Here is a 23,884-nt window from a genome sequence, read left to right as displayed (position 1 = left end):
GTGTGTATGTCAACACCAATCTTGCAATTTATCCCTACGCCTCCCTTGCCCCTGGTAACTATAAGTTTGTTTTCTACATCTGTAACTCTATTTCTGTTTTGTAGATTAAGTTCATTTTTACCCTTTTTTTTAGATTCCACATATAAGCGATATCATATGATATTTGTCTTTCTCTTTCTGACTTACTTCACTCTGTATGACAGTCTCTAGGTCCATCCATGTTGCAGCAAGTGGCATTATTTCATTCTTTTTCATGGCTGAGTAATATTCCATTGTATATATGTACCACATCTTCTTTATCCATTCCTCTGTTGATGGACATTTAGGTTGCTTCCATGTCCTGCCTGTTCTAAATACTGCTGCAGTGAACCTTGGGGGTGCATGTATCTTTTTGAATTATGGTTTTCTGCAGATATATGCCCAGGAGTGGGATTGCTGGATCATATGGTAGCCCTACTTTTAGTTTTTTAAGGAACCTTCATACCGTTCTCCATAGTGGCTGTACCCGTTTACATTCCCACCAACAGTGTAGGAGGGTTCCCTTTTCTCTACACCCTTTCCAAGCATTTATTGTTTATAGATTTTTTGATGATGGTCATTCTGACCATTGTGAGGTGATACCTCATTGTAGTTTTGATTTCCATTTCTTTAATAATGAGTGATGTTGAGCATCTTTTCATGCGCTTTTTAGCCATCTGTATGTATTTTTTGGAGAAATGTGTATTTAGATCTTCTGCCCATTTTTTGATTGGATTGTTCGTTTTTTTGATATTGAGCTCCATGAGCTGTTTGTATATTTTGGAGATTAATCCCTTGTTGGTTGCTTCATTTACAAATATTTTCTCCCATTCTGTCGGTTGTCTTTTTATTTTGTTTATGGTTTCCTTTGCTGTGCAAAAGCATTTAAGTTTCATTAGGTCCCATTTGTTTATTTTTGTTTTTATTTTCATTACTCTAGGAGGTGGGTCAAAAAAGATCTTTGCTGCAATTATGTCAAAGAGTGTTCTCCCCTAAGAGTTTTATAGTATCTGGTCTTACATTTAGGTCTTTAATCTGTTTTGAGTTTATTTTTGTGTATGGTGTAAGGGAGTGTTCTAATTTCATTCTTTTACGTGTAGCCATTCCGTTTTCCCAGCACCACTTATTGAAGAGGCTCTCTTTTCTCCATTGTATATTCTTGCCTCCTTTGTCATAGATTAGGTGACCGTAGGTACGTGGGTTTATCTCTGGACTGTCGATCCTGTTCCATTGATCTATTTTTCTGTTTTTGTGCCACTATCATACTGGTTTTTTTTAATGGGACTTTTTTTTTTTTTTTGGCTGCAATGCGTCTTTGTTGCTGCACATGGGCTTTCTCTAGTTGTGGCGAGTGGGGGCCACTCTTTGTTGCGGTGCATCAGCTTCTTGTTGCGGTGTCTTCTCTTGTTGCAGAGCACAGGCTCTAGGCACACGTGCGTCAATAGTTGTGTCACGCAGGCTCAGTAGTTGTGGCGCACGGGCTTAGTTGCTCTGCAGCATATGGGATCTTCCTGGACCAGGGCTCAAACCCATGTCCCCTGCATTGGCAGGCGGATTCTTAACCACTGCGCCACCAGGGAAGCCCTATCATACCGTTTTGATTACTGTAGCTTTGTAGTATAGTCTGGAGTCACAGAGCCTGATTCCTCCAGTTACATTTTTCTTTTTCAAGATTGCTTTGGCTATTTGGGTTCTTTTGTGTTTCCATACAAATTGTAAAATTTGTTCTAATTCTGTGAAAAATGCCATTGGTAATTTGATAGGGATTGCATTGAATCTGTAGATTGCTTTGGGTAGTATAGTCATTTTCACAATATCGATCTTCCAATCCAAGAATATGGTATATCTCTCCGTCTGTTTGTGTCATCTTTGATTTCTTTCATCAGTATCTTAGAGTTTTCGAAGTACAGATCTTTTACCTCCTTGGGTAGGTTTATTTCTAGATATTTTATTCTTTTTGATGCAGTGGTAAATGGGATTGTTTCCTTGATTTCTCTTTATGATCTTTCATTGTTAGTGTATAGGAATGCAAGAGATTTCTGTGTATTAATTTTGCATCCTGTAACTTTACCAGATCTATTGATGAGCTCTAGTAGTTTTCTGGTAGCATCTTTAGGTTTTTCTATGTATAGTATCATGTCATCTGCAGACAGTGACAGTTTTACTTCTTTTCCAATTTGGATTCCTTTTATTTCTTTTTCTTCTCTGATTGACATAGCTAGGACTTCCAAAACTATGTTGCGTAATAGTGGTGAGAGTGGACATCCTTGTCTTATTCCTGATCTTAGAGGAAATTCTTTCAGTTTTTCACCATTGAGAATGATGTTGGCTGTGGGTTTGTCATATATGGCCTTTATTATGTTGAGGTAGGTTCCCTCTATGCTGACTTTCTGTAGAGTTTTTATCATAAATCAGTGTTAAATTTTGTCAGAAGCTTTTTCTGCATCTATTGAGATGATCATATGGTTTTTATTCCTAAGTTTGTTGATGTGGTGTATCACACTGATTTGCAGATATTGAAAAGTCTTTGCATCCCTGGGATAAATCCCACTTGATCATGGTGTATGATCCTTTTAACGTGTTGTTGCATTCTGTTTGCTAGTATCTTGCTGAGGATTTTTGTGTCTACATTCATCAGTGATATTGGCCTGTAATTTTCTCTTTTTGTGATATCTTTTTCTGGTTTTGGTATCAGGGTGATGGTGGCCTCATAGAGTGAGCTTGGGAGTGTACCTTCCTCTGTGATTTTTTGGAAGAGTTTTAGAAGGACAGATATTCAGTCTTCTCTAAATGTTTGCTAGAATTCTGTGAAGCCATCTGGTCCTGGACTTCTGTTTGTTGCAAGATTTTTAATCACAGTTACATTTTCAGTGCTTGTGATTGGTCTGTTCATATTTTCTATTTCTTCCTGGTTCAGTCTTGGAAGGTTGTACCTTTCTAATAATTTTTCCATCTCTTCTAGGTTGTCCATTTTATTGATGTATAGTTGCTTTTAGTAGTCTCTTATGATCCTTTGTATTTCTGTGGTGTCTGTTGTCATTTCTCCTTTTTCATTTCCAATTTTATTGATTTGAGTACTCTCCCGTTTTTTCTTGATGAGTCTGGCTAAAAGTTTATCAATTTTGTTTATCTTCTCAAAGAACCAGCTTTTACTTTCATTGATTTTTGCTATTGTTTTCTTTGTCTCTATTTCATTTATTTCTGCTCTGATCTTTATGATTTCTTTCCTTCTAGTAACTTTGGGTTTTGTTTGTTCTTCTTTCTGTGATTGCTTTAGGTGTAAGGTTAGGTTGTTTGAGATTTTTCTTGATTCTTGAGGTAAGACTGTATTGCTGTAAACGTCCCTCTTAGAACTGCTGCATCCCATAGGTTTTGGATCATCTTGTTTCCATTCTCATTTGTCTTTAGGTATTTTTTGATTTCCTCTTTGGTTTCTTCAGTGATCCATTGGTTATTTAGTAACATTCTTTAGCCTCCATGTGTTCGTGTTTTTTACAGTTTTTTTCCTATAACTGATTTCTAATTTCATAGCGGTGTGGTCAGAAAAGGTGCTTGATATGACTTCAGTTTTCTTAAATTTATCAAGGCTTGATTTGTGACCCAGCATATGATCTATCCTGGAGAATGTTCCATGAGCACTTGAGAAGGAAGTGTATTCTGCTGCTTTCGGATGGAATGTTCTATAAATATCAATTACATTTATCTGGTCTAACATGTCATTTAAGGTTCGTGTTTCCTTATTAATTTTCTGTTTGGATAATCTGTCCATTGGTGTGAGTGGGGTGTTAAAGTCCCCCACTATTATTGTGTTACTGTCGTTTTCCCCGTTTATGGCTGATAGCATTTGCCTTACATATTGAGGGGTCCTATATTGGGTTCATATATATTTAGAATTGTTCTATCTTCTTCTTGGCTTGATCCCTTGATCATTATGTAGTGTCCTTCCTTGTCTCTTGTAACTGTCTTTAAAGTCTACTTTGATATATGAGTATTGCTACTCCAGCTTTCTTTTGATTTCCATTTGCATATCTTTTTCCATCCCCTTACTTTCAGTCTATATGTGTCCTTAGGTCTGAAGTGGGTCTCTTGTAGATAGCATATATATGGGTCTTGTTTTTGTAAGCATTCCACCACTCTACGTCTTTTGGTTGGAGCATTTAATCCATTTACATTTAAGGTAATTATTGATTTAATCCATTTACATTTAAGGTAATTATTGATATTGATATGTACATTCCTATTTCCATTTTCTTAATTGTTTTGGGTTTGTTTTTATTGGTCTTTTTTCTTCCCTTTCTCATTTTTTCTCTTCTCTTATGTTTCCTGCCTTGAGAAGCTCCTTTAGCATTTGTTGTAAAGCTGGTCTGGTGATGCTGAATTCTCTTAGCTTTTGCTTCTCTGTAAAGCTTTCGATTTCTCTGTCAAATCTGAATGAGGGCCTTGCTAGGTAGAGTATTCTTGGTTGTTGGTTTTTCCCTTTCATCATGTTAAATATATCATGCCACTCCCTTCTGGCCTGCAGGGTTTCTGCCGAAAAATCAGCTGATAACCTTATAGGGATGCCCTTGTATATTATTTATTGCTTTTCCTTTGTTGCTTTTAATATTTTTTCTTTGTATTTAATATTTGTTACTTTGATTAATATTTGTCTTGGAGTGTTCCCCCTTGGGTTTATCCTGTATGGGACTCTGCGCTTCCTGGACTTGGGTGACTGTTTCCTTTCCCATGTTAGGGAAGTCATTCTTTGTTTTTTGATATTGAGCTGTATGAGCTGGCTGTATATTTTGGAGATTAATCCCTTGTCAGTCACATTGTTTGCAAATATTTTCTCCAATTCTACAGGTTGTCTTTTCGTTTGGTGTATGGTTTCCTTTGCTGTGCAAAAACATTTATTTAATTCAGTAATTACTTCCATTACTCTAGGAGACAGATCCAAAAAGATCTTGCTGTGATATATGTCAAACAGTGTCCTGCCTATATTTTCCACTAAGAATTTTATAGTATCCGGTCTTACATTTAGGTCTTTAATCCATTTTGGGTTTGTTTTTGTATATGATGTTAGAGAACGTTTTAATTTCATTCTTTTACATGTAGCTGTCCAGTTTTCCCAGCACCACTTATTGAAGAGACTGTCTTTTCTCCATTGTATATTCTTGCCTCCTTTGTTGTAGATTAATTTGCCATAGGTGTGTGGGTTTATTTCTGGGATTTTTATCCTGTTCCATTGATCTATATTTCTGTTTTTGTGCCAGTACCATATTGTTTTGATGACTGTAGCATTGTAGTATAGTCTGAAGTCAGGGATCCTGATTCCTCCAGCTCCATTTTCTTTCTCAAGATTGCTTTGGTTATTCGGGGTCCTTTGTGTTTCCATACAAATTTTAACATTTTTTTGTTCTAGATTTGCAAAAAATGCCATTGGTAACTTGATAGGTATTGCATCGAATCTAGATTACCTTGGGTAGTATTGGCATTTTAACAATACTCTTCTAATCCAAGAACACAGTATATCTTTCTATCTGTGTGTGTCATCTTCGATTTCTTTCATCAGCATCTTATAGTTTTCAAAATACAGATGTTTTGCCTCCCTAGGTTGGTTTATTCCTAGGTATTTTATTCTTTTTGTTGCAGTAGTAAATGGGATAGTTTCCTTAATTTCTCTTTCTGATCTTTTGTTGTTAGAGCATAGGAATGCAAGAGATTTCTGTGTATTAATTTTGTATCCTGCAACTTTACTGAATTCATGGATGAGCTCTAGTAGTTTTCTGGTAGCATCTTTAGCATTTTCTATGTATACTATCATGTCCTCTCCAAACAGGGACAGCTTTACTTCTTTACCAATTTGGATCCCTTTATTTCTTTTTCTTCTCATTGCCATGGCAAGAATGTCCAAAACTATGTTGAATAAAAGGGCTGATAGTGGACATCCTTTTCTTGTTTCTGATCTTACAGGAAATACTTTCAGCTTTTCACCTTTGCGAATGATGTTAGCTGTGGGTTTGTCATATATGGCCTTTATTATGTTGAGGTAGATTCCCTCTATGCCCCCTTTCTGGAGAGTTTTTAATCATAAATGGATGGTGAATTTTATCAAAAGCTGTTTCTGCACTTATTGAGATGAATATATGGTTTTTATTTTTCAATTTGTTAACGTGGTGTATCACACTGATTGATTTACGGATATCAAAGACTCCTCGCCTCCCTGAGCTAAATCCCAACCTGATCATGATTCTGTGATCCTTTTAATGTATTGTTGGATTTGATTTGGTAGTATTTTGTTGAGTATTTTTTTGTCTTTGTTCGTCACTTGTGTTGGCCTGTAATTTTCTTTTTTGTGGTATCTTTGTCTGGTTTTGGTATCAGGGTGATGGTAGCCTCATAGAATGAGTTTGGAAGTGTTCCTTCCTCTGCAATTTTTTGGAATAGTTTGAGAAGGATAGGTGTTAGCTCTTCTCTAAATGTTTGCTAGAATTCTGTGAAGCCACCTGGTCCTGGACTTTTGTTTGTTGAGAGTTTTTAAATCACAGTTTCAATTTCAGTGCTTGTGATTGGTCTGTTCATATTTTCCATTTCTTCCTGGTTCAGTTTTAGGAAATTGTACCTTTCTAAGAATTTGTCCATTTCTTCTAGGTCATCCATTTTATTGGCATATAGTTATTTGTAGTAGTCTCTTCTGATCTTTTGTATTTCTGTGATGTCCGTTGTAACTTCTCCTTTCTCATTTCTAATTTTATGGATTTGAGCCCTCTCCCTTTTTTCTTGATGAGTCTAGCTAAAGGTTTATCAATTTTGTTTATCTTTTTAAAGAACCAGCTTTTAGTTTCATTGATTTTTTTCTATTGTTTTCTTTATCTCTATTTCATTTATTTCTGCTCTGATCTTTATGATTTCTTTCTTTCTTCTAACTTTGGGTTTTGTTTTGTTCTTTCTCTAGTTGCTTCAAGTGTAAAGTTAGGTTGTTTGAGATTTTTCTTGTTTCCTGAGGTAAGATTGTATTCCTATAAACTTCCCTCTTAGAACTGCTTTTTCTGCCTCCCATAGGTTTTGGATTGTTGTGTTTCATTTTTCATTTGCCTCTAGGTATTTATTTCCTCTTTGATTTCTTCAGTGATCCATTGGTTGTTTAGTACCATATTGTTTAGCCTCCACATGTTTGTGTTTTTTACAGCTTTTTTCCTGTAATTGATTTCTAATATCATAGTGTTGTGGTCAGAAAAGATGCTTGATATGATTTCAATTTTCGTAAATTTACCCAGGCTTGCTTGTGGTCCAGCATGTGATCTATGCTGGAGAATGCTCCATGTGCACTTGAAAAGAATGTATATTCTACTGCTCTTTCAATTGGAACACTCTATAAATAGCATTTAAGTCCTTCTGGGCTAATGTGTCATTTAAGGCCTGTGTTTCCTTATTGATTTTCTGTCTGGATGATCTGTCCATTGATGTAAGTGAGGTGTTAAAGTCTCCCACTATTATTGTGTTACTGTCAATTTCTCCTTTTATGTCTATTAACATTTGCCTTGTATATTGAGGTGCTCCTGTGTTGGGTGCATATGTATTTACAGTTGTTCTATCTTCTTCTTGGATTGATCCCTTGATCATTCTGTAGTGTCCTTCTTTGTCTCTTGTAACAGTCTTTATTTTAAAGTCTGTTTTGTCTGATATGAGTATTGCTACTTCATCTTTCTTTTGATTCCCATTTGTATGGAATACCTTTTTCCATCCCCTCACTTTCAGTTGTGTGTGTCTCTAGGTCTGACATGGGTCTCTTGTAGACAGCATATATACTGGTCTTGTGTTTGTATCCATTCAGCCAATCTATGTCTTTGTTTGGAGCACTTACTCTGCTTACATTTAAGGTAATTATCAGTATGTATGTCCTTATTGCCATTATGTTTGTTGTTTTGGATTTGTTTTTGTAGGTCTTTTTTCTTCCTTTCCTCATTTGTTCTTTTGTGATTTGATGACTATTTTTATAGTGTTATGTTTGGATTTCTTTTTCTTATTTGTGTGTATATCTATTATGGCTTTTTGGTTTGTGGTTACCATGAGGTTTTGATATACTTGTCTATACATGTCTATACATGATTGTTTTAAGTTTCTGATATCTTAATATCAAATGCATTTCAAATATCCTGCATTACTTTCCTGTAGTTTCCTCCTCTCACAGTTACTGGTTTAGATATCATGTTCATGTGTAGATGATTTCCTATGTTTCCTGTATGTTTGCCTTTACTGCTGAGCTTTCCCATTTCATAATGTTCTTGTTTTAGTTGTGGCCTTTTCTGCCTAGAGAAGTTCCTTTAGCATTTGTTGTAAAGCTGGTTTGGTGGTGCTGAATTCTTTTAGTTTTGCTTGTCTGTAGAGCTTTTGATTTCTCCATCTAATCTGAATGAGGGCCTTGCTTGGTAGAGTATTTTTCATTGTAGGTTTTTCCCTTTCATCACTTTATATTGTGCCACTCTCTTCTGGCCTACAGAGTTTCTGCTGAAAAATCAGCTGATACTCCTGCGGAGATTCCCTTGTATGTTATTTGTTGCTTTTTCCTTTTTTTTTTTAAATATTTTTTCATTATCTTTAATTTTTGTCAATTTGATTACTATTGTCTCAGCATGTTCCTCCTTGGGTTAATCCTGTATGGGTCTGTGAATTTCCTGGACTTGGGTGACTGTTTCCTTTCCCATGTTTGGGAAGTTTTCAGCTATTATCTCTTCAAGTATTATCTCAGGTCCTTTCTCTCCCTCTTCTCCTTCTGGGACCCCTCTAATGCAAATGTTGGTGTGTTTGACATTGTCCCAGAGGTTTCTTAAACTGTACTCATTTTATTCTTTCTTCTTTATTTTGTTCCATGGCAATGATTTCCACCACTCTGTCTTCCAGCTCACTGATTCGTTCCTCTGCCTCATTTATTCTACTATTGATTCCTTCTAGTGTATTTTTCATTGCAGTTATTGTATTCTTTGATTCTGTTTGGTTGTTCTTTATACTTTCTCTTTGCTAAAAACTTCTTGTAACTTCTCACTCTGTACATCATTCTTTTCCCAAGTTCTTGGATCGTCTTTACCATTATTACTCTGAACTCTTTCTTGGGTAGATTGGTTATTGCTACTTCACTTAGTTGTTGTTCTGGGATTTTTATCTTGTTCCTTCATCTGGAACATATTCCTTTGCCATCTCATTTTAATTTTCTATTTGTGTTTTTATATATGTTGTAGTTTAGTTATGTTTCTTGACCTTGGAGAAGTGGCCCTCTATAGGGGATGTCCTGTATGTCCCAGCAGTACACTCCCCTCTCGTCACCCAAGGGCCAGGGACCAGCTGGTCCCAGGGTAGTTCTGACCTGTTTTCGGACTCAGTTGCACAGGCTGCTGGATCATAGTTTTCTTGCTTCTGGTGTCTCCCCTCTGGTGTGTTAGTCCAGTCTAGATGCTTGTGCAGGCTTCCTGGGGGGGCGGGGCCAGTGCCTTCCCTTGGTGGGTGGAGCCAGGTCTTGGCCCTCTTGTGGGCAGGGCCATGTCAAGGGGCATGTCTAGAGGTGGCTGTGGGCTCAAGAAGTCTTTAGGCAGCCTGGCTGCTGGTGGCTGGGTCTGTGTTCCTGCCCTTTTGGTTTTTGGCTTGAGGTGTCCCAGCCCTGGAGCTTATAGGCAGTTGGCTGCGACCAGGTCTCAGTCAAAGGACCCAAGATGTCTGCCTCTAGCCAAAGTTCACGTAGGTCCCTGCTATGCCTGCCACCAGCTTTTATGACCCCAGAGAGAGCCTCCACGCCCCCCCCGCCACAGGAGACCTTCCAAGACCAGCAGGTAATTCTGGCCCAGGCTCCTGTGGAGTCTCTGCTTTTGCCCTGGGTCCTGGTGTGCGCCCTCCAAGAGTGAAGTCTCTGTTTCCCCCAATCCTGTGGAGCTCCTGCAGTCGAGCCTCACTGGCCTTCAAAGTCAATTGCTGTGGGTACTCCTCCTCCTGATGCTGAACCCCTAGGCATGGTGTGGAGCTCAGAGCTGTCACTCCTGTGGGAAAACTTCTGTGATATAATTATTCTCCAGTTTGTGGTTCTCCCAACCAGGTGGTATGGGACTTGATTATATCATGAGAGCGCCCCTCCTACTATCTCATGGTTTCTTCTTTATGTCTTTGGATACAGAATATCTTTTTTTGGAAGATTCCAGTCTTTTTTTTAATTGATAGTTGTTCAGCAGTTTGTTGTGATTTTGATGTTTTCCTGAGAGCAAGGTCCTTCTGCTCTGCCATCTTGTCTCTGAATGTCCTATTTTTTAAGTCTCCTTTAACAGAGAGATTGTATAGAATTTAGCATTCTTCATCATGTTGATATTTGTTGAAGTAGCTTAAGCATTTTCCTAATCTTTGATATTTTGAAGCAATGTGATGGTAGAACCACATTTGTAATCACAATCAAAAGTAGTAATTGTGTCCTCTAATATGTATACTCACATAGAAGTTGAAATACACTATTGAAACATTCAAATGCAATTCAAGACATTTGTCTGGTGCAGAACAAACACGAGGACATCTTAAAAAACATGCCATTTCCCACTCATATATACATATACATAAGTATATTCACAGATATACATATATAGTACAGACGTGTATACACACACACACACACACACACACAGTAATTCTTTATTTGGAGTCTGAATACAAAAGTCCATATATCATTGCATGATATAGAAGACAGCTGACAAAGAAATGTTTTTAAAGTTAGAAGGTTCCTGTGGTTCATTTCTTGGGGACTTTGAAGCAGTGCTTCAGCAATTAGGAGTTCTGGACACTAGACTGCAATAGACTTTAAGGCCAACAGTGAAACATAATTAAATGGTTTTGGAAAAGCCTTCTGACATAATTATGCTATCATATGTTTAAATTAGGAAAATCTGTAATATATTTATGGACCCTCTGAACATACCTAACTTGACATATTTTTCCTTTCAGCTATTTATTTGCCAGTATCACATATGGCTGGCAGCAGACACAAGGGGTATCTTGGTACTCATACCTGGAAACCCTATGCTCAACGTCATTGTCAGCACTTTCATATTTGTTTGTGTGGCACATGAAATTTCTCAGATCACTAATGATCTTGCACAGATTATTATTCCTAAAGATAACTCATCTCTGTTGAAAAGATTGGCATGTATAGCTGCATTTTTTTGTGGACTCCTCATCTTATCATCTGTTCAAGATAAATCAAGACATTAGGATACTAAAACCTTAAACTCTTCAGATTAACTTTGTGTCTACCTGGAGGAGAACAGCATCTATCTGAAGATACAAATGTATATGTAAATAAAAATTTGTGTGACAAGAAGATAGCTCAGTGACATCTGTTGAACATGTGTGGTTGTATATTTTGGAAATGTACATATACGATGTGAAATACTGAAGAAAACTGATGAAGCAGAGTGCATTGTATAGGACTGCATGTGAAAGTGAAAAGTCTTTTCTACTGGATCTGTATTTCCTTTTATAAGTGATTTTAAGTTAACATATGAAGGCAGGGAAATAATTACCTTTCCAGTAAAAAATACAGATAATTAGCTTAGTGACACCACTGAGTGTTTTGATATTTACTAAATTTGTGGTAATAAAATTGTATGCACCTATATTCATCATGGAACTTCCTATTTCGTTGAAAACTTTCTTACTCAAGAAAGACTGCAGTATTGTTTTCTTATATGTGCAATGATGTGGAATGACAAACAGTATGTCTTCTGTGTTCATGTTCTGATTGTTATGTTTCCTGACATGAGTTTTCTTCCTAACTATGGTTTTCAGGTATATAAGCCTAAAATCTTTGTACACTTTGTCTCAAAGTTGTTCTAGGCTCCATGACAGGGTTTTGTCATTGATACTGTTGTAGCTTTTTATAAAAAGGCCAAATTTTCTTTCTAGTCCAAACATTCACCTGTTTCCTTTCTTTAAGCTATACCAGTGTAATACCAGTTACCCTGTGGATCCATTGAATACGCTTTCCCCCATCTAATTAATTTTGTATATTATTTCCAATGTTTGGAAGCTCTTTATAACCATTTTGGTATTTCCTATTACTCCCTCCTATTTTTAAAAAAATATTTATCAATCTAAACTTGTGCAGTGTAGTAAAGATTCAAGTTATGTTTGAGATGTATAACCATAAGTAGAATTTTAAGTAAACTGGTGACCTTGGGCAGTGTATGTTTTTGGTTTTGTTACAAGCTAATTGTTAGAGGTATAAATTTATTTATCTGTTGTACAGATTTGATTATAAATTTTAATGTTTGAAAGATTGCACTTGTTCGCTGTTACTGTGTATGGTGTAAAATATTTTTTGTTCATGGTATATGAAAATATGGAGTAATTTAAACAGTAAATAAACATTCTGTGGATGCTTATTTTTGTATTGTAAAGTATCAATTAAACTATGTTTTTTTTTAAAGCTGGATCCATTAATGATTGGTTCAAATGTCTAATTCATTTCCTCAGCTTAAATTTACTTTTTCAATCTCTTAGCGTATATGGGTAAGTCACTGTGAGAGTTAAAGAATAATTTAGTTATCAGTGCTTCAGAGGATAATCTGCCTTTCTGCCCATGAGTTAAAACATTGTTTTATTAGTAATGTTACTTAAAGATTTTTAAAATTTATTTCCTTAGCACTGGATTTATGTGCTAGTGATATACTTCCATTAATTGAGGAATATTTCGCAAACAGATGTGTGGTCTTTCTTTTTCCTCTCTTCTTCTGCCCTTACTTAATCTTTTGACATTTTCCAGATAGACAATTGTAATGATTCATTGCTCTGCCTCCTAGACTGCAGGCTTATAAGTAGAGAATAGTATAGTTATAAATCAAAAACTTCCAAGTACTGTGATCACATTATTCTTGCTGGTGTGGCTTGCCAATGAGTAGAGTGCATTTTAATTTAGCTTGTAAGTTTTATCATCTGAGAAAGATTCCTCCTGATGAAACAATTGAAAAAGAAAGATGACCATTATTTGTGTTATAGAAGTACTTATGTCTTCTAATAGTGATAGCCAAGTGAAAAGTTTTTTCCTGGAACTGGTAAGCCCTATTTCTTTATCACGTGTTCTCATTTAATTTATATGTATAAAATAAAACAGCACATAAAAATTAAAATTAAAATATGCATTTGTCATTAAAATACGTTCTATTTATATTTGATTTTCTTAATAAGTCTTTATGGATAAGAGGTTATTGTGGTATAAGTTACCACAATGATAGCATCTATGGTATGTTTTAATATTTTTTCTGCATTGACTCACATAGTGATTATTTGCATTACTCAGTCATACCATACTTCAGAAAAAAGATGTTTAACAGAATATTTAGATATGCTAAAATTTAGATAAAACCACAGGTTCTCTAAAACTCAAATTTTCTATAATATAAATCATGTTGAAAAATCTGTCATCTGGCCCCAAAAGGTACTTGCTTGACTCAGTCTACCCCAGTCCTTCCCCGTTTCCCTTGTCAAACCATCCCATTTTTATGGATAGCCAACATAGCATTAAAAATTCAGAGCCTTCACCTAAAACCATTTTCTGTACCTATGAACTGGATCCTATTATTTGCTTTAGGTGCTGGTATAAGATAACATTTATATCCTACCACCATTCCATTGTAAGATAAGTTGACCAGTTAAAATTTTAAAGATGGGTGAATATTATTTCAAATGTTAGTAAGCATAGGAAGCTTTTAAGCTTGGTAAAGTTAACTTTAATGATAAGCATGTCTGTGTTTGATTATGTATATTTTTTACTAGCTTGTAAAAATATGTACATCAACTATTAAGCCTAAACAAACCATAGGACCTAGGGCAGAACCTTCATAAAACAGACTCAATAAAAACAGTTTGTCAAAGAACATGCAATTTCTACGAGAATGCCTCTCCCCCTTTAGATTGATAAGAGGGGGAGGGACAATCTAGTAAACTTGAGAGCCAAGTTGGAATTTTTATGTTGAACTGTATTAAATCGCTAATATGCTATCAATTTGACCTACAGAAATGGCAGTTTCATAGGGCTCAACCTAACAGCTTCCCTTGATTAAAACATCAACAACAACTTGGGTAGTTTCCTGCAGAATTGATCTTGACAACTTCAAAAATCCTAAATATTAAGATACTCATGCTTGAAAAGCACGTTTAAATCCGTATTGGTCTTTTAATGAAATCCCTCCTAGCATCTTGTATTATATGAATTAGAATTATAAAATTTCCATAAAAGATCCATAAGGTAGTATAAATGAGACTATTTTCCAAAAGTAGAGTTGAATATATTATGAGCTATAATACATCTAATAGATTAAGAAATAGACTTAAATTTCTGTGATTAAAAAACTTCCAACAAACAAAAGTCCAGGACCAGATGGCTTCACAGGCGAATTCTAGCAAACATTTAGAGAAGAGTTAACACCTATCCTTCTGAAACTTCCCGGAAATTACAGGGGAAGGAACACTCCCAAGCTCATTCTACGAGGCCACCATAACCCTGATGCCAAAACCAGACAAACACACCACAAAAAAAAAAAAATTACAGGCCAGTATCACTGATGAACATAGAAACAAAAATCCTCAACAAAATACTAGCAAACCGAATCCAAGAACATAGTAAAGGGATCATAAACCAGGACCAAGTGGGATTTACCCCAGGCATGCAAGGATTCTTCAGTATATGCAAATCAATGTGATACACCACATTAACAAATTGAAGAATAAAAGCCATATGATCATGTCAATAGATGCAGAAAAAGCTTTTGAGAAAATTCAACACCCATTCATGATAAAAACTCTCCAGAAAGTGGGCATGAAGGGAACCTACCTCAACATAATAAAGGCCATATATGACAAACCCACAGCTAACATCATACTCAGTGGTGAAAAGCTGAAAGCATTCCCTCTAAGATCAAGAACAAAAAAGGATGTTCACTCTTGTCACTTTTATTCAACATAGTTCTGGAAGTTCTAGCCACAGCAATCAGAGAAGAAGAAACAAAAGGGATCCAAATTAAAAAAGAAGTAAAACTGTCACTGTTTGCAGTTGACATGATACTGTACACAATTATTTACAAAATACTTTTTAAAATACCATTCCAAAGCATAAAAAGGGGGTAGATCAACATTTTAAAAGGAAATTTATGCTTACCTAGAAGTGTTTGTCATGTGCAGGCAAAATCTTCATCCTTAAAAGTAACTATTATGATATTTTTAAATTCAGCTGATTGTATTAGCATTTACTTCACTAATACCTAGTGGTCCTATTATATAGAAGACATTTGAGAGAATTTTTTAATAATGAAAATCACTTAAAAGGATCATAAAAATTAAAATTTTTTTAATTCTATAGCTACCACAGATGGATTATTTAATTCTTTTAATCTCCACTTCCAAAATAATAAACTAGAATTTAGCAGATGGTAAAAGTTCTCCATGTTTATGTCTTTTTAATATGAATTCCAGCCAGACCAATCTTACTGTCCCCCAAATATACTATTCCTTTGTTCCCACTCTTCATCTACCTAGATCCAACTTCTTTAACATAGAATGTAAACTCCACCTTTTCTGTGACACCAATACTTTATCTTCTTTTAAACTATTCTAGCATTAGTTACCTGGTGCCATTATGTTGTCATTTTTTCCATTCCTTCAGTAAGACTGTAACTCCAGAGTCAAGATGGATATAGTAACGTGCTATACACAAAGTAGGTATAGAGAGGCTTGACCATCAGCTAACAGATTCTGGCTTTATTTTCTCCCATCTTAGAAACAAAATTCCTCTATCTCTAGCATTCCCAAAGCTACTGCTTCGTTTATCTTCTCCTCCAGACCTGAACTGCTCTTGTCAAGATCAGCAAGAGCTTCCATATTGCTAAATCCATTGATTAGTTCTGAGTTTTCACCCTACTTGACCTATGGGCAGTATTTGACACAGTTGATTTAATGCCTCCCTTTTCAACCATCTCCTTCACTATGCTTCCAAGACGTCACCATTTCCTGTTTTCTCCCTACCTCAGTAGCCATTCCTTCACAGTCCTGGATACTGGATCCTCTTCACACCCTCAGTCTCTAAACTGCAATTTCCCAGAGGTCAGTTCTCAGAACTTTAGGTGATATTACTTAAGGAGTGAGTATGAATAGTCACGTGGCTTTAAACATAATCTACATTTTGATGTCTACCAAATTTTTGTCTTTAGTCTGAACTTCTTCCCGAAAATTCAAATCCAGATACCTACCTGCGTACTTTAACATCTCCATTTGAATATCTAAAAGACATCTCAAACTTAACAAGTCTAAAACAAAACTAAGCTTCCCCACTACTGGCCGCAAACAAAAACACCCACAGTCTTTTTCTCAGTAAATGGCAACTACACTCTTCAGGTGCTCAAATAAAAAATTTTTAACTCATACTTTTTGTCTTATATTTTAGTAAAACTTGTCAGCTTTATCTTCAAACTATATCCATAATTCAATAATTCAACCACTTTTCATCATCCCCTATGTGATCACCTTGTTCCAGAAGTCTACCAGCTCTTTCCTGGATTATGGTACTAGTCAGCTTCATTTTTCTCTGTAGTTCCAACATACTTACACTTTTTACTTTCCTATTTTTTTATTCTTCCATCTCCCCCAATTGGAATGTAGTCTTTCTGAGGACAGGGATTTTTCTGTTTTACTCTCTATGGTATCCGCAGCTCCTAGAACAATACCTCTCAATTATTTGCTGAATGAACTAATTAATAAATGCTACAGAAACTGTGTCAAGTACTAACCCCATACAAGGCAGGTGGGCAGCCCTGCAAATGATGAAAAGGAAAATTATTTTCCCAACTGCCTTCTTAGTGATTTGGACAGGAGGCTAAAGATATATTTTATTTGGCTTTTAGGATGTTGATTTGAATAATGTTATAAAAAATTTAACCCACTTATGCGGCCAGATAAAGAGTGAGTTTAAATAGTCACATGGCACATAACCTGTGACTCTGCAGCAGGGTAAGAGTTTTTCTGTTCTGGATGCAAACTACTTGTAGACCTGAGTGCTTGCCATACCAGGTAGAACATAAGCTTTTACTCGCTGTGAGTCCTACCATTCTTCATTTTTTTGCTTTATGCTGGGGGGAAATGTCAACTGCAATTTGTCATTGTACTTATACTATTATATTTGTTATAGTAGAGAGAATTATTTCTTTGGAATCCTATCTCTATCAAAAGTGGAAAATGAAAAGATAAACTAAGGAAGCCATGTATTTTTAAAAAAGATTGTGCTTTTTGTGGAAGTCAAAAATATTCTCCTGTGTTCAGACAAAATGTGACTATGTCATAAAATACTACTTAAAAATACTACTTAAACCGTTATGAAATAAACTATATTAAAAACTATTGCCAGTACCTAGAAATGTATATATGAGTGCCAGTATAAGTAAAATCAGATTAATTAATTAAATGAAAACCTGTAATTTCAACAGGACTTTAATGAAAATTTTTTAAAGAATAATGCTGTGAAATTCAGATATATATTAAGTGAAAAAATTGCACCAGAACATTTAACAGATGGTAAGTTTTAAAAGCATATCCATTGAATATAGCAGAAATTACATGCCAAAAAAATAAGCTTTTGAAAATAGAAGGCTAACTAGGAAAACTTATCTCCCTTGGTATATCAAGATATGGCTGAGAACTTATAGAGGAAGTTTATGAAAAGTGTAATTTGTGACATTTTCTATTGCAGTTGAGAGCCCAGATATCAGCAAACCACCTAGTTAATTATATTTTGCTTACACTGAGAATTCTAATGTAACGGACTCAGAAACATACCTATGTCATGTTCATTATAAGAAAATGATTTATTGATTTGATTGAGGAGATCTTAAAGTTTGATATAGGCTAATATTAATAAAGTTAATTAGTATGATAACAGAAAGTGCTATTGTGATGATCCGTGGACTTACAAAATGAGACTGAAATTAATGATGTTTTGCAAGGGCATGGAACTTAAGTCCACTCATTTCATTCCCTGGGAATGGCTTTATGCTAAATTTTTAAAATAGAATACGGTCTGGATACAGACATATATAAGAATTTTTGTTTCGGGGTGAGGTCCCTTAGTTGGCATTCTAGAGGTTGTAAGAATGAATGCTTTCATACTCCTCCAGATACTCCCGTGACCAGGACGGATTTGAGATGTTTTCTGTGCCACTCTTATGTCTACCACAGAGTATGTTGCACCCGTATCTATCAGAAAGTCAATCAGCTCATTCCCCAGGACTCCTATCGGGAAATTGGAATTAGGTGCCTCAAGTCCAAGGGAGCCCCTGGGCCTCTTCATTGATCAGAGGGTCCCTCTCTTTCTACCATACGAGAGGCTCCCGTCTTTTATTGTTCTTATGTTTTAGCCTATGGCAATCCAACGTCCTTCCTCCTTACAGTAAGCGCATTGTTCCTTCCCCAGTGGTGGCTTACCTCTCTTCAGGTTACTCGCCTCCCAGGAATCCAATGCCACTACCAGAAGAGTGGCATTTCTGTTAATATTTGTTTTACGTATTTAGGTGCTCCTATGTTGGGTGCATATGTTAATGAATGTAATATCTTCTTCTTGTATTGATCCTTTTATCACTATATAGTGTCCTTCTTTATCTTTCTTTATGGCCTTTGTTTTAAAGTCTATTTTGTCTGATATGAGTGTTGCTACCCCTGCTTTCTTGTCATTTGTTAGAAAGTATCTTTTTCTACCCCCTCACTTTCAATCTATGTGTCCTTTGCCCTAAAGTGGGTCTCTTGTAAGCAGCATATTGTAGGCTCCTGTTTTATTTTTTTTAATCAAATCTGCCATTCTTGATTGGAACATTTAGTCCATTGACAATTAAAGTAATTATTGATAGATTTAAAATGGCAATAAATATATATCTTGTTTTCCAGTTGATTTTGTATTTCTTCTTTGTTCCTTTCTTTGTTTTCCCTTTTGTGGTTTGATGATAGTTTTATTTTGTATTACGCTTGTGTTTTCTTTTCGGTTTTTGTGAATCTATTGTATGTTTTTGATTTGTGGTAACCCTGCTTTTCAAGTATGTTAACCCATTACTATATCTATTTGCTTTAGACTGGTAGTCCTATAGGCTCAAACACATTCTAAAAAACAAAAGTACATTTTCTTACTCTCCTCCCCCACATTTTATGATTTTGCTGTCCTCTTTTACATTTTCATGTTTTCCTTTTGCTCTTCATTGTAGTTATCATTGCTTCCAAAAAAACTTTTTTGATTTTCTTTTTAAATCTGTATACTGGCTTATTTAAGTGATTTACTTTCCAATTGTTATTTTCTCTTTCCTATAGGTTCTTGCTTCTTTTCTATTTAGAGAAGACCTTTCAATATTTCCTTTAGGATATGTTTAGTATTGCTGTATTCTTTTAGTTCTTGCTTGTCTGAGAAATTCTCACTTTCTATTCTAAGTGATAATATTTATTAATACTCTACTCAGCAAGATTAACAAACATAAAGGGAGAAGTTGACAGGAATACAATAATATAGGAGACTTTAACACCCTACTCACATCAATGGACAGATCTTCCAGACAGAAAACCCATAAGGCAACAAAGATATTAAGTTACACAATAGAATAGTTAGACTTAAAAATATCAATTAAGACATTTCAGATTTTTTTTGGATATATACACATTCTTTTCAAATGCATATGAAACATTCTCTAGGATTGACCACATACTAGGACACAAAACAAGCCTCAACAAATTTAAGGATAGAAATTATTTCAAGCATCTTTTCTGAACACAATGGCATGAAACTAGAAATCAACCACAGAAGGAGAAATGAGGAAAAAAATAATTACATGGAAACCAAACAACATGCTACTAAAAAAACCAATGGCTCAATGATGAAATCAAAGAGGAAATTTAAAAATACCTTTAGACAAATTACAATGAAAACACAACAATACAAAATCTATGGGATGTAGCAAAAGCAGTCCTAAGAGGGAAGTTAATAGCAATGCAGGCATTCTTCAAAAAACAAGAAAAATCTCAAATAAACAACCTAACCTACCACCTAAAGGAATTAGGTTTTGCCACTCTTTTTCTAAAGTAAACAAAAGGAAGGAAATAAAGATCAGAGAGGAAATAAAATAGAGATTTAAAAATAGAAAAAAAAAAATCCATAAAATCAAGAGCTAGTTCCTTGAAAGGGTAAACAAAAATCAACAAACCTCTGGCCAGACTCACCAAGAAGAAAGAGGACCCAAATATACAAAGTAAGAAATGAAAGAGGAGAAATAACCGATACCACAGAAATACAAAAAAAAAAAAAAAAAATAACAGAATACTATGAAAAATTTTGAACAATTATATGCCAAGAAGTTGGACAGTCTAGGAGAAATGGATAAGTTTCTAGAAACACACAGCTCATCAAAAGTGAATCAAAAAGAAATAGATAATTTGAACAGATCAATCACTAGAAGTGAAATACAATCTGTAATTAAAAAAAAAAAAAAAAAAACTCCCTGTAAACAAAAGTCCAGGACCAGATGGCTTCACTGGGGAATTCTACTAAACATACAAAGAACTTATTCTGAGCCTTCTCGAACTCTTCCTAAAGATTGAAGAGGGAACACTCCCAAAGTCATTCTATGAAGCCACCATCACCCTGATACAAAAAACAGACAGACAATACCAAAAAAGAAAATTACAAGCCAATATCTTTGATGAATATAGATGCAAAAATTCTCAACAAAATATTAGCAGACCAAATCCAACAACACATAAAAATCATACACTACAATCAAGTTGGATTCATCCCAGTGCCACAAGGATGGTTCAACACAAATCAATGTGCTACCCCACATCAACAAAAGAAAAGACAAAAAACCACATGATTATCTCAATAGATGCAGAAAAAGCATTTGATAAAATTCAACATCGATTTATGGTTAAAAAAAAAAAAAAAAGCTCTTCCCTCCTTATAGAGGGAACATATCTCAACATAATAAAGGCCATTTATAACAAACCCACAGCCAACATAATACTCAGTGGTGGAAAGCTGAAAGCCTTCTTGCTAAAATCTGGAACAAGACAAGGATGCCCACTCTCATCACTTCTATTCAACACAGTATTGGAAGTCCTAGTCACATCAAACAGACAAGAAATAAAAACATATCCAAACTGGAAGAGAAGAGGTAAAATTGTCATTATATGCAGAGGACATGATATTATATATAGAAAACCTTAAAGACTCCACACAAAAACTACTAGAACTGATAAACAAATTCAGCAAGGTAGCAGGATACAAGATTAACATACAGAAATCGGTTGCATTTCTTTACACTAACAATGAAATATCAGAAAGGGAAAGTAAAACAAACAAACAAACAAAAAAAATTCCTTTTAAAATCACGTCAAAAAAATAAAATACTTAGGAATAAACCTGACCAAGGAGGGGAAAGATTTATATATTGAGAACTGTAAAACAGTAAGGAAACTGAAGATGATTCCAAGAAATGGAAAGATATCCCATGCTCTTGGATTGGAAGAAATAATATTGTTAAATTGGCCATACTACCCAAAGCAATCTACAGATTTAATGTGAGCTCTAGCAAATTACCCATGACGTTTTGCACAGAACTAGGTTACTAAAATTTACATGGAACCGTAAAAGACCCAGAACTACCAAAGCAATCCTGAGGAAAAAGAACAAAGCAGGAGGCATAACCCTCCCAGACTTCAGACAATAGCACAAAGCTACAGTAATCAAAACCGCATTGTACTGGACAAAAACAGACATATGGATCAATGGAACAGAATAGAGAGCCCAGAAATAAACCAACACACCTACAATCAACTAATCTTCAACAAAGGTGGCAAGAATAGACAATGGAGAAAAAAGGGTCTCTTCAGCAAGTGTTGGAAAAGCTAGACAGCCACATGTAAATCAATGAAGTTAGAACACACCCTCACACCATATACAAAAATAAACTCAAAATGGCTTAAAGACTTAAATATAAGACATGACACCATAAAACTCCTAGAAGAGAACATAGGCAAAACATTATGACATAAATCATACCAATGTTTTCTTAGGTCAGTCAGTCTCCAAAGACAATAAAAATAAAAGTAAGAATAAACAAATGGGACCTAATCAAGCTTATAAGCTTTTGCACAGCAAAGGAAACTACAAACAAAACTAAAAGACAACCTGTGGACTGGGAGAAAATATTTGCAAATGATATATTTCCAAAATACACAAGCAGCTCATACAACTAAACAAGAAAACCCAATCAAAAAATGTCAACTAATCTATGACAAATGAGGCAAAGGTATACAATGCAGAAAAGACAGTCTCTTCAATAAGTGGTGCTGGGAAAACTGGACAGCTACATGTAAAAGAATGAAATCAGAACACTCCCTAACACCATACACAAAAATAAACTCAAAATGGATTCGAGTCCTAAATGCAAGACCAGACACTATAAATTAGAGGAAAACATAGGAAGGACACTCTTTGACATAAATCACAGCAAGATCTTTTTTGATCCACCTCCTAGAGTAATGGAAATAAAAACAAAAATAAACAAATGGGACCTAATGAAACTTCAAAGCTTTGCACAGCAAAGGAAACCATAAACAAGACGAAAAGACAACCCTCAGAATGGGAGAAAATATTTGCAAATGAATCAACGGACAAAGGATTAATCTCTAAAATATATAAACAGCTCATTCAGCTCAATATTAAAGAAACAAACACCCCAATCCAAAAATGGGCAGAAGACCTAAATAGACATTTTTCCAAAGAAGACATACAGATGGCCAAGAAGCACATGAAAAGATGCTCAACATCACTAATCATTAGAGAAATGCAAATCAAAACTACAATGAGGTATCACCTCACACCCATTAGAATGGGCATGATCAGAAAATCTACAGACAACAAATGCTGGAGAGGGTGTGGAGAAAAGGGAACCCTCTTGCACTGTTGGTGGGAATGTAAATTGATACAGCCACTGTGGAGAACAGTATGGAGGTTCCTTAAAAAACTAAATATAGACTTACCATATGATCCAGCAATCTCACTACTGGGCGTATACCCAGAGAAAACGATAATTCAAAAAGACACATGCACCCCAATGTTCATTGCAGCACTATTTACAATAGCCAGGTCATGGAAGCAGCCTAAATGCCCAGCAACAGACGAATGGATAAAGAAGATGTGGTACATATATACAATGGAACATTACTCAGCCATAAAAAGGAACGAAATTGAGTCATTTGTTGAGACGTGGATGGATCTAGAGACTGTCATACAGAGTGAAGTAAGTCAGAAAGAGAAAAACAAATATCGTATATTAATGCATGTATGTGGAACCTAGAAAAATGGTACAGATGAGCCGGTTTGCAGGGCAGAAGTTGAGACACAGATGTAGAGAACAGACATATGGACACCAAGGGGGGAAAACTGCGGTGGGGTGGGGATGGTGGTGTGCTGAATTGGGCGATTGGGATTGACATGTATACACTGATGTGTATAAAATTGATGACTAATAAGAACCTGCAGTATAAAAAAACAAACAAACAAAACAACTAATACTAAACTTTCATTGGGTTATTTGTATGGAAATATGTTAATATAAATGTTTCAGACATTACATGAAATTTCTAAAAACCTTATATGTTCTGGTATAATGTTATAAGTCATAATTCTAGTTATTACTTTAAAATGTATATCTCAGAAATAACTAAATTTCTTTGTCAATTGCAAAAAAAAAAATGGGCAGAAGACCTAAAAAGACATTTTGCCAAAGAAGATATACAGATGGCCAAGAGGCACATGAAAAGATGCTCAAATTCGCTAAGTCTT

General features: G+C 35.3%; 1 protein-coding gene across 2 annotated transcripts in view; it reads left to right on the top strand.

Annotated features, from left to right (window-relative positions):
• Window positions 1-13,189, top strand: part of CASD1 (CAS1 domain containing 1) — a 69,107-nt gene extending 55,918 nt beyond the window's left edge. For both annotated transcript variants that reach the window (XM_082471817.1, XM_082471818.1), the window contains one exon: window positions 10,969-13,189. In XM_082471817.1, the coding sequence (XP_082327943.1) occupies window positions 10,969-11,235 (267 nt within the window). In that variant the 3' untranslated portion in view covers window positions 11,236-13,189. The remainder of the gene's footprint in view (window positions 1-10,968) is intronic.
• Window positions 13,190-23,884: the final 10,695 nt, after the last annotated feature.

The sequence above is a fragment of the Balaenoptera physalus genome, assembly GCF_965194825.1.
Source record: "Balaenoptera physalus genome assembly, chromosome: 8".
Lineage (NCBI taxonomy): Eukaryota > Metazoa > Chordata > Mammalia > Artiodactyla > Balaenopteridae > Balaenoptera > Balaenoptera physalus.
The sequence above is the reverse complement of the archived record's forward strand: the minus strand, read 5'-3'. Positions and strand labels throughout refer to the sequence as shown.